Source organism: Cricetulus griseus, assembly GCF_003668045.3.
Source record: "Cricetulus griseus strain 17A/GY chromosome 1 unlocalized genomic scaffold, alternate assembly CriGri-PICRH-1.0 chr1_1, whole genome shotgun sequence".
Taxonomy (NCBI): Eukaryota; Metazoa; Chordata; class Mammalia; order Rodentia; family Cricetidae; genus Cricetulus; species Cricetulus griseus.
In genome coordinates, this window is record NW_023276807.1 from 5,567,531 (window position 1) to 5,582,090 (window position 14,560).

The 14,560-nt window shown below is 41.9% G+C and overlaps 1 protein-coding gene across 1 annotated transcript in view; it reads right to left on the reverse strand.

Annotated features, from left to right (window-relative positions):
* Positions 1 to 3,686: 3,686 nt before the first annotated feature.
* Mrps9 (mitochondrial ribosomal protein S9) overlaps positions 3,687 to 14,560 on the reverse strand; it is a 53,699-nt gene continuing 42,825 nt past the window's right edge. The window contains exons 6-11 of the mRNA XM_027386742.2: positions 14,076 to 14,143; positions 13,291 to 13,366; positions 10,880 to 11,048; positions 9,905 to 10,013; positions 5,922 to 6,091; positions 3,687 to 3,978 (exon numbers count right to left, since the gene is read on the reverse strand). Coding sequence (XP_027242543.1) covers positions 3,887 to 3,978; positions 5,922 to 6,091; positions 9,905 to 10,013; positions 10,880 to 11,048; positions 13,291 to 13,366; positions 14,076 to 14,143 — 684 coding nt within the window. The 3' untranslated portion in view covers positions 3,687 to 3,886. The remainder of the gene's footprint in view (positions 3,979 to 5,921; positions 6,092 to 9,904; positions 10,014 to 10,879; positions 11,049 to 13,290; positions 13,367 to 14,075; positions 14,144 to 14,560) is intronic.

The following is a 14,560-nucleotide window of genomic DNA, read 5'->3' on the forward strand; positions in this document are numbered from 1 at the left end:
CACCTCACAAATGAGCCACCAAGGTTAAGGGTCAGCCTGCCTGGCATCATTCCTTGATGCCAGGACTCTTGTCTTGGCCTGGCTTGGGTTCTGGCTGCACTGCTTAGGGCAAGTTACTAGACTTCGGTGAGTTATGACTTTCTCAGTGTCTACCTTAAAGACGACTGTAGACAATTAAGCTGAAGGAGATGGCAAATGAATAGGGATTCCCAAGGGGGTCTCTCAGGCAGCATCTGCCTATTTCCTGGACCTGGTTTCCCCTCTAGGCACTGTTCCCCTCCCTCTCTTGAGCTTTACTCTTAAGACATTTCTCCACATGTGGGACCAGCATTAGAAGAGCTTTGGGGCTTCTCAATGTGCTTTTTCCTGCCCACCTTCCAAATCCTCCCAGTGGGACAATCTCCCTAGTCTCTTGTTTCTAAATATGGGGCAAACATTGTAGGTGCTGTAGGCAGACACAAACCCTGGTAGATCTCACTGTTCCCCTTTTATTTCCCTCCCCCAACCTTCCCCAAAGTTCTACCCAATGGCCAGCCCGGTTCACAGCACCTGTTGATTGTCACATGGGCTCAGGTGAGCTGAGAAACCCCTCTCCCTGTTAATTCTGCCTTCTGTGCCTCTTTCTGCCTCTCGTCCACCTGCAAATGGTTCCTCAGCTTCCTGAAGATTTTTTTTTTTTCTAAACACTTTTTCTCAGGGGCTCTGAGATGCAAAACTGTTTAGGAAGGTGGGATTTAATAAGGCTCAGATGTTTTTTTTTTAAATTATATTAACTATGGTGACCCTGCTTCATACATCTTTAAAGTGCCCTCTTGTTGAATGAAACATGGTTGAAACCACTGCTCTACACAGGTCTCACTGCTATTCCTGGTGGGTTGGGTCACATCTCCATGGCAGTTTGGCCCTTCCCAACCAGTTTTCACAATGAACTCTTCCCTCCCAGCAACCCCCAGGCCTGCCAGGCTTGTTCCCAGCTCCCGGGTTTCTTTCTGCCCCACTCCCCCAACCCTTGTCCTTTCTACCTCTGTATCAAGGCCAGCTTCAGTCCTCGTCTTGACATCATTCTGGATTTCCACAGCCATATCACCTCCGTGACATGGATGTGTGACTGAGGGAAGGACGGGATGGGAACGCCCCAGTCAGCACCACCCTGCTAAGAGCAAAAGCCCAGGCAGTGCTCAGAGACACCGGTGGGTCCAATGCTCTCTACAGATCCATGCTACACAGGAATGACATTCTCTCTCCAGTCACTGACTTAAAACTACAGCATGCCTAAAGACTGTGGCTAAATAAACATGGCTGACCAAGGCCAGACCCTACGTCACTAGGGAGACTGCCATATGACAAGAGAAGCTCACCATCTGCTGCTTCACACTATGCTGTCACAGGTGTCTGTAGGCTTACTGTTTTCAGCATCGTGGTATTTCTCTTTAAGATTTGGGTGTGTACAATTGTCTCAAAACTAATCTGAGTTTTTTTGTTTTTTAAGATTTTATTATGTATACAGTGTTCTGCCTGCATGTATGCTTGCACGCCAGAAGAGGGCACCAGATCTCATTACAGATGGTTGTGAGCCACCATGTGGTTGCTGGGAATTGAATTCAGGACCCCTGGAAGAGCAGCTAGTGCTCTCATCTCTCCAGTCCCTTACCTGTGATTAAAAAAAAAAAAAAAAAAAAAAAAAAAGCAAAAGAAATCTCCACCTAACAAACCTCTCTAGAGAATTAGGGGCTAACTTCTGCTTCATTAAAGCAATTGCAGTATAAAAGAGATTTCTCTATTATAGGAATTATTATAGAAATAAAATAAACCAGATTCAGAGAAACAGATAATTACGTTTTTATCTTCTATGTAGAATCCAGATTTAAAAAAAAAAGACTTGAAAAATAAACGCACAAGAGGGTAAAGGCATATAAGAAGGTATCAGTTAAGTATGGACAAAGTGCCAGATGTGCACATTTGAGAATGTCATAATGAAACTTGTTTTGTACAATGAATACATTTATATAAACAGATAAGCAACTGAACCATTTAAAATACTCTGCCACAAATTGCCTTAATTTCCCTCTAAAACCCACTACAAAATTGTAGGAAGACAAAAATGTTAAGTTTCTTCATTTAAGCCAGGGCAGTTAGGAACCCCAGAGCAAACTTCAATTTAACTTGTCAGTTGTGACTGGAGTCCAGCTCCCAGCCAAAAACCTGGCAGATCTCATAGGGTTTCTGTACACCTGGCCTGGGGTCCAGCCAATCTCTGGCTACCCCTGAGGAAGTCAGTAAGGAAATCCAGACTGCCTCCCTGCCCCAAGCCATTTGCATAGCAGCCCTCTTAGTCCAGGTACTTTCACCCAGAGGTCCTGTTGCCATTTCCTCAACCAAAAGTTTTCTCAAGCACCTCCAATGAGGCTCCATGGGGAAGAGCTTGTGGATACTTTACCCTCCATCTTGCTGACTGGAAATGGATTCCAAAATGGACCAAAGAACTCAGTATGTGGTGAGTATTGCTTGTTTTATTGCTATGACAAATACCTGACAAAAGGCACTCCAAGGAGAACGGGTTTATTTGGCTTGGTATTTGAGGGCACAGGACATCATGACAGAGAAGGCATGGCAGCAGGACCTCCAGGCATTCAAAGTCAGGAAGTAGAGGGGGGGATGCTGGCATTCACTTTCTCCTTTTTAGTCCCTCTGGGATGCTGACCAACCAGTGCTGTCTATATTCAGTGAGACTTTTCCTATTTAACAAACATTCCTAGAAGCACCCTCACAGGCAGGCCAAGTGGTTTGTCTGTGGGATGTTAAACTGCATCAAATTGACACGGATAAGCATAAATGTATGTGTGTGTGTGTATGAGCCTATATGACATATATATTATATAACAATTCAGACTTTAAAAAAAAATCCTGTCCATCTGACATGGATGAGCCTTGAGGATATTAACACTAAGTGAGAGACACTGCACACAATCTCACTTATCTGTGTAGTCTATGAGAGTTGAACTTGGAGAAACAGCACAACAGTGGGGGTTGGTGGGATAGGGAGAATGAGAGGGCCTGGTAAAGGGTGAGAAGTCCCAGAACTATGGGAGAAGGGAAGAGTAAGTCTACACAGCTAACGCAGAGCACGTGCATCTTAGGAGTCTGCTTTTCATTCCACACACAAAGGGGGAGCCATTTGAGCTGATGGATGTGTTATTTCCCTTGATTGCAGTAAACATTTCATTAAGTACACCAAAATACTCTATTGTATACCTTACATATATGACTAAAAATCATAAAACCCAAACTCCAAACTGATCCAAAAATAGGCTCAGCCTCACTACTGTCCTGTCCAATGACTGGAGCTGACCTGCCCTCACTGGCTGCAGCCTCACCAGCTCTGGAGGCTCGGAGCTTGTTAGCTTTGCTGAGCTCCTGCTGCAACCCATTCCCTCCAACCTTAGACGTCTTAGCTCTCAATTCTAAAAGCACACTGCAAGAACGACCAACTGAGTGGGACGAGCCTGGTGCAGCAAGTCCTACTCTTGGCCTAGCATTGATGAGCAATGGTCTTGACTACTTCATCCTTCAAACAGAATCCTATCTGCATAATGGGGTTACTAACTTTCAAGTCCATATGCCAAGATTTTGTAAATTTCACACCTATATTTTGAAAAGGTTAAAAGTAAAGAAGAATGAAACCAACATTATTTTTCAGTATTTTTAATGGTAATCACAACAAAATAGTACTTAAAAATAAGTCATGGTGTAACTTAAAAATAAGTAAGTCACAGTCAAAACAATGTCTAAATGTGCTGCCCACCCTTAGTCAGTGTACAGGAACATGCTCTCTCCCGAGCTAGGCACACAGACACAGGTGTTCCCGGCTCTCCTGTGAAAGCCTGACTTAGCGCTTCTTCCAGGTGAACTTTCTTCGGGCACCCTCCTGGCCTGGCTTCTTCCGTTCCCTGATCCGTGGATCAGGAGTAAGTAGTCCAGCTGCAGTATGAACAGAAGTCTTTGTAAGGGTGGGAAACGAAGGCTGCCTAGCAGACAAGGGAGTGAACTGCATGACATTCACAGCAACTGCTATTAGAAAAAGCTGGAGGCAGACAACCAAACCAACAATTCCCATTAACAAGGCAGGCTGTTCTCACTCTTTTGAGATACTTTCCAATTTCAGACACAAACACCAGCAATGTTTTATAAGTCTTTTTTCTGCATCCTAGAATTATGACTCTTTCTTTGGTTCAACAATACTGTTCAACTTAGGCTGAAACTGCTCTTCTGTGGCCAGCCATTATTTACTGTGCTGGAATGTATTCTTCATATCTCTTAAGAATGACCCTGAACCTGTGATTCCCACAGCTGTCTCGAGGTGCTGGGACTATGGGTGTATGTCACCTCGCCTGGGAAGGAAGTCCGAGGAAGCTTGGACACCTTTAAACAGCACAGGCAAAGGCTTACATAGAAATAAGCAGCCTAACATACTGGAACAAAGAAGTAGCTTGCTAGAATTTCTGTGAAAATGACACTCTTGGTGTTTTAGTTGAGAAGTTGAGTAAGTTCAGTGTTATTCTTTGGGTATAAGCTATTTGTCTAGAGGAACAGTCACTTTTAGATGGAAGCTGCTGCTTGTCTAGTCACCAGGGCAATCAAGCTTGGAGGCAACTCACACCTGAGCTACTTTCAGCATATGGTCCACAGGGAACGTTAGCCATGATCACAGACACCAGGATCGAACCAGCACTTACAGAAATGTATACACTGACCACTGTTTTTACTTGTCCTCTTGTTGACAGGGTCTCACTATGTAGCTCTGGCTGACCTGGAACTGGCTTTGTAGACCTGGGATTAGTGGCAGGCTCTCTTAAACCTGTTCCTTTTACTTTTGTAACACTAGCAGTTTTCTTATTGGTGCAGGGCTTACAGTGCTGTGTAGTAGGGATTCATGGAATAAAATAGTTATTTTGAATGGGATACACATATGTCCTACATTAAATTCAAAGTCATAAGCACACAGCTCCAAAGAGCACACTGGTTAAGCCAAACCTAGGTAAACCTCTTCCACTATCTACTTATTTTCGAAAGTTGGTAAGTCTGGAAAAAATGGCAAATCATTTAAAAGCAAGCAACATTCCAACAGAAAATTAAGTAGCCTAAGCCATAAGCAGAGTAGAGAGACATATAAAGCGCCGTACGCTCTGCGAAGGGGGAAGTTGAAAGCACTAAGTGACTCCTGAGAGATGCTGCATCTGCTGCACGTACAGCTCTTTCTCCCCGTAGATGGTGCAAAGACCACCTTGAGCGTGAATGGCTCCTACATGTTGAAGAAATTTCCTAGTGCAAGAGTGAAGTCCATTTGTTGTCCCACTGTGAGGAGATTCCTCCATTCATGCCCAGGTAATAGGGTCACAAAGTGGAATGAAAAAGAAAATGAAATCAAATTGTAATGTCACAGTGGAAAAAAAGGAAAACCCCCAATAATGTTGCAAAGTTGACCTGTCATTAAATTATTACTGATTCTTATGATAAAGTAACTAAACAATCAATGTGTTTCAAATAAAATGGAGTTATACTCTGCTTTAGCTACACAAAAGATCATGATTTAGGTGAAAATAATTCCTGCTGGCCTTGGGACTGCATGTTTTAGCAGGGACAATGCTGGGAGGGAGAACCCTTTCTTGTCCTAATCTTGGTTTGCAGAAATCCAGCCTGAAAATGACATTTGTGGTTCTGGAGAATGGAAGGAGCAAGTAGTATGCTGAGATCCCAAGAAGAAGTTTTCTCACACTAACATAAGTAACATCAACAAGGGCAGCAGCCAAATTGATTTTTGTGGACATTAAAAGAACACACACACACACACAACACACACACACACACACACACACACACACACACACACACACACACACACACACACACACGAAAGCACCTACCTTGTCTCATCCATTCAACCTCGTCCTCGGTGATGAAGCTGCACAAAGCTCTGGCCATCGCCAAGCGTATGGCTCCTGCCTGCGCTGATCTCCCACCCCCGGAGACTGTGCAGGTTACATCGTGTTTCTCCAGCCGGTCCAGGAAGTGGAAAGGGAACATGAGCTGTTCTCTAAGGCACATCACAAACACATGGGTTAAGCCTCCTGTGAAGACCCATGATTTCATAAACCACAACCCTGGGAATAGTTATAATAACCAAATGATGCCTGCCAGTTATACTAGCCACACTTCTCCATCAACTGGACACCAAGACATAGAAACACAGATCCTCCTGAGGTTTAGAATGCTTGGCTTTTATGCAAGGTTTTTCATTTATTTTTCAGTATGGACAGAGTAGAGCAGCTCACTGACCTTACTGTTCACCAAATATCTCATGAGAATCTTGTAAGTTGTGAAAATGACCTTGTGAGGAAGTCTTACAGCTGAGGAACTCTATTAACTCCCTGACTCCAGCCTTTGGATTCAATGATCAGGTATAAATTAATAGGCCTTCTGAAGCAATGTTCAAATGCCATTTGGCTTTCCTAAATGAGGTATATTCTAATATTTCTGTATAATGTAAGATGCTCATCTCCATAATGCTGCTTTAAAGTTACCAAAACCTCAGTGAACATGCCTCCCTCATCCAAAATCACACGTTCCTACTGGAGTTCTCTAAGACGCAAACACAGTCAGGCCTGCCCCCTCAGGACCAGGGAGCAAATCAAAAGTAGTCACCAATGAGCAAGCTACACACAAGCATGGTCCTGTGCTTCCTCCCATTCAGTGAACAAGCACCTGCTGAACACTAAGATGCCAGTATGATGCCCACTGTCATCTCTGCAAAAGAGCTGGATTTTGTTATTTTGTCTTTACCTCTGCTGAGTTTATTTTATTTACCCAAGGCCTTGTGTGCATCAGGCAAACACTCCATCCCTGCTCTATGCATTTCCTGAACAACATAGAACAATCCATTTATATTGCACTTGCTTGCTTTGTCTGTCACCACAGCTTCTAGACATCCAAATGAAGTTGATTTTACAGCTAGCTGAGAGCTGAATACAGCTGGAGATTAATGCATCTTTTCACACTAAGAAAAATAACTGCTTTAAGTGGACTCACATAGGCACTCCAAGGCCAAGGCAAACTATGTTTGTAATGATGGGCCAATCCTACAACAGACATAAACCTATCCTGCCTTTCTGACAGAATACTTAAGGCAACCAAACAAAACCAGCCATATTTTAAGATTAACACTACTGTAAGCAGTAGTATTATTATGGAAACTAAGAAAACCAGAGACTGATAACCAAATTCTGCCACTGCAGGGCAAAGTGGGACTGCCCCATGCATCCACTGAGGAAATCCCTACATCACCTGACAGGAAGTGAGTTTGGGATGGAAGTGAAGCTACAAAAGAGGCTTCTAGATAACCATTTGTTTGGTATCATACATATTTACCTGTCTCAATTCTCAAGGTCTTAAGATTCCCAAATATATGCTTAAATAGTCACCGGGCCAAAATTCAGAAAAGAATTGCATACTACAATTTCTGGAGCTACATTAGAGTAATGGAGGCAGACTGGTCAGGGTAAGCAAGAAGAGGGCACATCTGCAGAGCTGGAAGCTGGTGGGACACTGTAAAAGACAAACTGTCTAGAAACCTCACCCCAAAGTCTAACAATGAGCACCAATGGTACCACTGCTACTGACTGAACTGCACTGGCCTGTCCACCAGTCTGTGCTAACAGGTCCATCACAGGAAAACACTCAACAACTCAGTGCCTCTAGTCCTTCTTTACAAGAACCATACTTACTTTGTTCTGGCTGTACAAATTGGCATAGCTAAAGGATACATAAATAAATGATTTCTTCATTCATATGTTCTCTGAATGCTACTCTTCTGGTAACCAAATACAGACAGTGATTTTCATGTAGCTGCTTTAAGTGCAAGCATGTTCCTTCTACTACATGGTTAGCATGTGTTAGTATCATTAGTACCAGGGAGTACTGCTTTCCAAAAAGGTTATCAACTTTTCTTGTATCCTATAGTACCAGACATGGAGTAATCTACCTGTGCTGTAAATAAGAGCAAATGGAAAAAAAAAAAAATTCTGACAACACTGGGAAGGCAACATTGCCGGCATCTTCATGACCAGCTTTCTGTTTGTGTAAAAACAGCAGGCCCTACAGAAAAGACCCCAAAGGGTGACTAGGTTCAGTGACTTTAAGACAAGCAGCAGCTCAGGGACCATCACGCTCAGTTCCCTCTCTCCAGTAACCTCGAAGCTCTGTGGGTAAAGTTACACAGCTAAGAAACAGTTCCCTGATCCTTTCTGCTGCCATCTCCTATGGGTCAGTGGTCTCTTCACTGCTGACTTATAATTACTAGCCCTGCTTCTCTAGATGGAAAGGCTGGTTCATGGCTAGCAGGGCAGCCCTTAGTTGCTACAGCTATTTTAAGTCAAAGAGAGGGTCTGAATGTCCCTTTCCACTAAGATCAGCACTAGGCATCCCAAGCAGATGTTCTCTGACAGCAGGAATCATTTTCGATGGCACTGACATCTTTTCCATGCTTTGGACAAGATGGACCACAGAAGATGCTACTGACTGGGTTCAAACCACAAATAGAAGCTGCCAGGAGTGGTGGACACACCTTTAATCAGAGCACCTGAGAGGCAGAGGCAGGTGGATCTCAGTGAGATTGAGGCTTGTCTGTGTCTCACAGAAAGTTCCAGGCTAGCCAGAGCTACGCACTGAGACCTTGCCTCAAAAGGGGGTGGTTGATTAAGATTTAGGGTATAACTGAAAGCCAGCTCAAGATATGGTTGAGATTTGCTGTTAAATCATCAGAAATTATGTCTGAATGAACAGCAAGTGACAGACAGGCCACCCATCAAATACCACTCCTTTCTGTCTCTAGTGAGTCACCACTGTCCTATGGTGTGGGTTTCTCTGGCTTTTCCTAAGCTTCCTCTATCTAGTCCAGTGCAGACGATGACAGGGTGAGTTCAATCAGTATTACATGGAGTTAAGAACAAATTCCTTCCTGACACAGGAACACAATGCACATTTCCTGAGGTAGCAATTCTGTCATTTCAGAAGGGCCCCTACTCCCTACACAAGTGTGAGAGGAGCTACAGTCCCTTTGCCCTTAAACGCCACCACATATTCAGGAAACACAGAGTAGAACCTAGGAAATAATCACGCAGCTTCTGCTATGCACGGACCCAACAGCAACTATGGGAACAATAACTACCGTCAAGAAGAGCTCTACATGGCGGTTCACTTGAGAGCTCCAAGGGGAGGAGAGTTAAGGGGCATGAGACATTTAATGCCTATTGATGACAAATGTCTGCTTCTCTGTGGATAACACACAAAGCACCGGGAATGGAGCAAAACTTGTGTTCTGACTTTACACATCCCAGGTTTCATTGCTTCCTCTATATATGTACAATTAACTTCCCCAAGCAGGAGAAGTCGAAAGAGGCAGGAAGACCTTTTCTAATGCTCACAATTAGGAGAAGCGAGCCTAAGCCACAGAGATCTGCTCACACCTCCCTTGCTCCTTGGCCTCGTCAATTAAGAAGCCAGGTTGCTTTCTGGGGTTGCTGCTTTCTGTGAATACCTGTCTTCCCGTCAGAAGGTGATATGTGCTTTCCGTACGTTTTGGCATACTCTGCACTTCAGAATGTGAGGTATGCCTCACAATATTCAACTTCCAGCAGGATCTGACAAAATGAGTCAATTAGTGGGGGCTTCTAGGAATGTTTTTCTAAAAACCTGGAAAACTACCTAGAAAAATAGCAGTAGTTTCCTGCTATTTTGTAGTTTGTTGGCGAAGAGAAATAATCCTTCAGATAAACAATCAGAAAACTGCGGTCTTCTAAATGATGATGAATTATAAAGCATGCTTTCCTTAAAAGCAGGGATCACACCACACCTGTCCTGTGTGACGGGAAAGTAAAGCAGGTAATCAAGTCCGTTCACCCGGATCTTCCCACTTCCGTGCTTGTAAACAACCGCCTGTGCTGTGGCGCTCTTCCTCCTGCCTGCAGGACAGAAAGGCGGCAAGTGAGTTCAAGACTCTGCTGCAGCATGCCCCGAAGACCACTGCTCCCTACTGCATAAGCCCACAGAGAGGAAAGTTCTAGAACCACAAAAGCAGTCAAAAGGAGAGGGGAACTCACACTGCAGCTGAGGTAATAAAGCCGACTGGGAGGTAAGTGTGCTCTTCAATTCCATTTTAGAAACACAAATGATTTCAAATTTGTTTCAAGGCCTCACATTCGTTTTGCTACAAAAACAGCAGCCAACTCACATTGTTTCTTATAATTAATAAAAATGAATCAACACAAACTTTTAAAACTATGTGGACAACAGAATGAAACATAACTGAAGAGAAATGAAAGCAATCCTTGGGAAAGGTGACCTGACAAAGGAATGAGGTTAAAAATTCAAAACTGTAAATATATTTAACAGGCCAATTTTTGAAAGAGGGATCATGTCTAACATTTTCACACTCCAGGGAAATTCAAGTTGGGGACTCAAATTTTTGCGTTACGTGTTTACATCTGAAATGCAGACTCACTGAGCATTTGTAGCTTTTGAGAACCCTTATCACAAATATTCTGCTGATTCTATCAGTTGAAAACAAAATAGTTTAATGATTGCATGGCCGTAGACCCACACTTACTCCTGCAACAGTATGGGTTCAGGGTTTTTTGTGTGTTTGGTTAAAAACAACAACAACAACAAAACAAACAACAACAAAACTCCAAGAGAATGGTAAAATAAGGAAGGCCAATGTAACAGTACCAACACCCAACAAAACAAATAGGTACTGGAGAACAACTGCATAGGAACAATTAGTTTTGAGTCTTCACTGGACTGGAGTCTCTCCGTGCAATGTTATTACCTTCGCTGGTGCTGAATGCCTGGCCTTGCTCGTCATACTGCACGGGCTCAATCACCTGCTTTTTGGACTGAATAGTTACACTTTTGCGGAACCTCTTCACAAATTCTTCTTCAGCAGGACCATAGGGCAATGTCAATAACTTTTCCAGCAGTCGAATGAACTGTACATACTGCAGACAATAGATTTCATTAGAAGAAGCAAGTGTAATTGCATTTGCTAAAGTTTTGCTATTTTTATATACTTGATCTTTCCAATGCTGCTTTCCTGATGAATTTTGACAGAATGACACTTCTGCATCTTCATGCTGCTTTTAAAACAGCATGCAGATGCATCACTTTCTTTGTAGATCTTCCGTGCTTAAGCTTTCCTCTTAAAAAACAAAGGGATTTATCATTCAAAAATATCAATTTTTCTGCATTATGATTATGAAATTGATATTTAAATTCTGTTTTCAAAAATATTTAGATGATCTTCAAAAGTACAGCTTCTATTCTGTCAATAGAACTGCATCAAAAGGAACATTAGAAATAATTTCCAGCCAGTTATAAATAGCAAAAGAGTCTGATTTTGAGAAAATGTTCCCCTTAAGTTATATTTCATAATACATTTGGCAAATATATTTTTGGCTGTTCAAGCTGTGTTACTTTAATGTTTATGATTTCCTTTAAAACCGAACAATCAAGCTATTTAAAAATTCAAGAGATACTTGACTTAAAGGGCAACCTCTTGAAATAAATTATCCTTGCTACTCTGTGCATTTTTTTTAATAGTTCTTGAACATGTGATTAGAAAGTAAACAACTTGGTATTAACCCCTTAAAATTAGAAGCCAGAATAATCACTCTAGAGTGTCTGTGGAGAAGGAAACAACTATACTTAAGAGCCTTAGTTAATATGGATCGTGGAGCCCAGTTTTTGATGACTTATTTGTTCCCTGCCAACCCTAAAAGTCATACCCAACTTTGCCACACTTGCCTTTCCAGTGGATATCCTTCAATGATAATGTGAAATATTTAAGAATCTCATCAGTCTGATTATTATTGAAACAACTGTTCAAATACAGCTTCCTGGGAGACCAGGAGAAAAGGAAGGCATGCATGTTCTAAGTCAGTGTGGAAAACTTAGCACAACCACAGCCCATGCTGCTAGGCCTTTTCCTCTTCCTCTCAGTCACACTGCTGTGTCCTTGGACTTAGCTACTCTCACAATTCCTTCACTGCACATGCACAGCTTTGTTCATGAACTAGGCTATGGTTCAGGAAGCCACACACCACTCCCACTACCCTCAGCTGTATTACCACAGACACAACTTCCAGGACTTCTGGTAATGCCAGGCATTCTGATTATCACATACACTCTGTTTTGTTTTTATAGCTATATGCCTGTATTAAAGTCCTTAGAATATTCCTCAAATGGAAAAACAACAAAAGTCCCCGAATTTCACAAAATCAAAGTGGCAGCTGGAAAGCAGGAAGAAAAGGAAATGATGCATTCACTGAAAAAAACAGAAATCTTTCCAATTCAATTCACACACAGCAGGCCTCAGCAGTTAAGATCCCAGCAATCACCTCCAGGTCTGCCACCAACCAAATTCCTGACACTTTGTCTAAGGAAACTGCAACTTTCCGAAGCCACTAACTTCTCCAGTATGAAATCGGAACAAGCAAGGGACACAATATAAAACCTGTGGTGGCAAGGAACCAGCAGTACTAGCCATTGCCACAGCAGGACCTGTGAGTATAAATCTTCTCTATTTTACATCTAAATAAGTAATACATTCAACTTCCCTGATCATGCTGGGCTCTATTAGAATACTCAACACAATAAATACAATTAGGACCTAAAATGGGTTCATGAACTTTACGGGGCACAGATTCACAGAGGGAATTTGTTTACCTTGGATTCCAGGGAGACTCTCCAAAGATTCTGTCTGGTCTGGAGTTGAGGCTTAGAGCCAGCATTCTAAGTGTCTGTACACAGCTGATGTACAGCTCCCAAGATAAAAACCACTGCCCTCATAGCCCCGGCACATGAATAAGGTAAGGCAGGAAGTTACACACTGCATGAAGGTATCCATGTATTGTATCCGTTTCTACTTGATGGCTCCCTGCATTCATCATTAGCTTATAACATTAACTACTGGCCTTGCTGAAGAGAACAAAACCAGCATCTGCTGTACTCCCTAAAACAACAGCAGAAAACATGAGGGCACTTACAAAAGGAAAAGGAGGATCTGGAGACTAGATGTGTCACTTTCCTGATGGCAGAAATCAACAAGGGCTGTATGAGAACAAGGGTAAGTGTCTGGGGAACACCTGGCTCTGAGGAGCATCACTATTAGGATCTTAATACAGCAATTGTCTGCATTCTTATGACACAGGTCCCCTTAAATTAAAAAGATTAATTACTCACATCTTGATCTGACAGTTTTTCCACTAACATTTCTTCTAGTTCCTCCTTAATCAGCCATCTGCTGCCAATCAGGTCTCTGTTAAAATATCACATATATTTTTAATTAAGCATGCAATTAGAGTTATATCACAAAAGATCCTACATACAGTAGCAATTCATGATGTGCAGACAAAATTTTATGTTATTCAGGAGCACTCCTATATACACCATTTTGGAGAAACACTTCCTTTTCCTAATCCACTTTAGAAATCACTGTGAGCAAATGTTTTGTCTGAAGAGTTAAATGTGTTACTCTGAAACTCATTTAAAAGCTAGCAAATTCCTTAAAGCTTAGGATTGTGCCTGTGTAAGTTACTAAGAAGACACAAAGGGTACAGTGTTTCCCTATCAACCAACTGAAGTAGTAATAAAGTCCCAATAAAAAGACCAAAACAACAGCCACATGCTTAATAAGTTGAATAAAATGTCTTGAACAAAACAAATACATGAGTAGGTCTCTGGAAAGCTGACACACAGGTTGATGGATCTTATCAATTGGCCAAACAGGAAAACAAACCACTAACACATGCTGAAGAGGTGTGCAGCTAGCTATATGCAAAACACTGAGGACATCACAATCCAAAACAGTGATTAAATCCACAAGTTTGGAATGGGGTAATGTAAAAATAAGCTCAGTATGTTTCCTCTTAAATAAAAATCAGCTATTTAGAAACTTAACCTTAGTGACTAATGCTGAAATCCTGTACAAATCTTAGACATCATGCTAGCAATGAGAGACAGCTTACCTGGGCTCAGTTTTCCCTGAAAGTGGACCTCTGTGGGTTTCTAGCTGGAGGACCTTTCCATACACTTCCTAAAGCAAATAAAATACACAGCTAAAATGAGAATGATGGTACAGTATTCCTGATAACATATTTTATCATTTTCCTGAGCACCACTTATTCTAAGTGCTCCCTCCTCAATCTAGCTTCAGGGTAACAAAATGTGTTTTAATAAAACGTTATCATCTGAACCAAGGGGCAATGATTTCAATGAGAATTTACAACACTTTAACTGACTTAAAAATGCCTGTAGCAACTTGTAAATTTCAAAAACTGTAAACTATGTCTTTTCCTTGTAGTTTCACATATAGGATACAAATTTTCCTTAAGAAAAAAAAATCCTAACTTACATAGCAATATGCCCTTTATACGAAGACCCAGTGAACTTAAGGCATCTTTTACTAACTACGCATCTAACATTTAATCTTACAATCAGGTTTTAAAAGCCT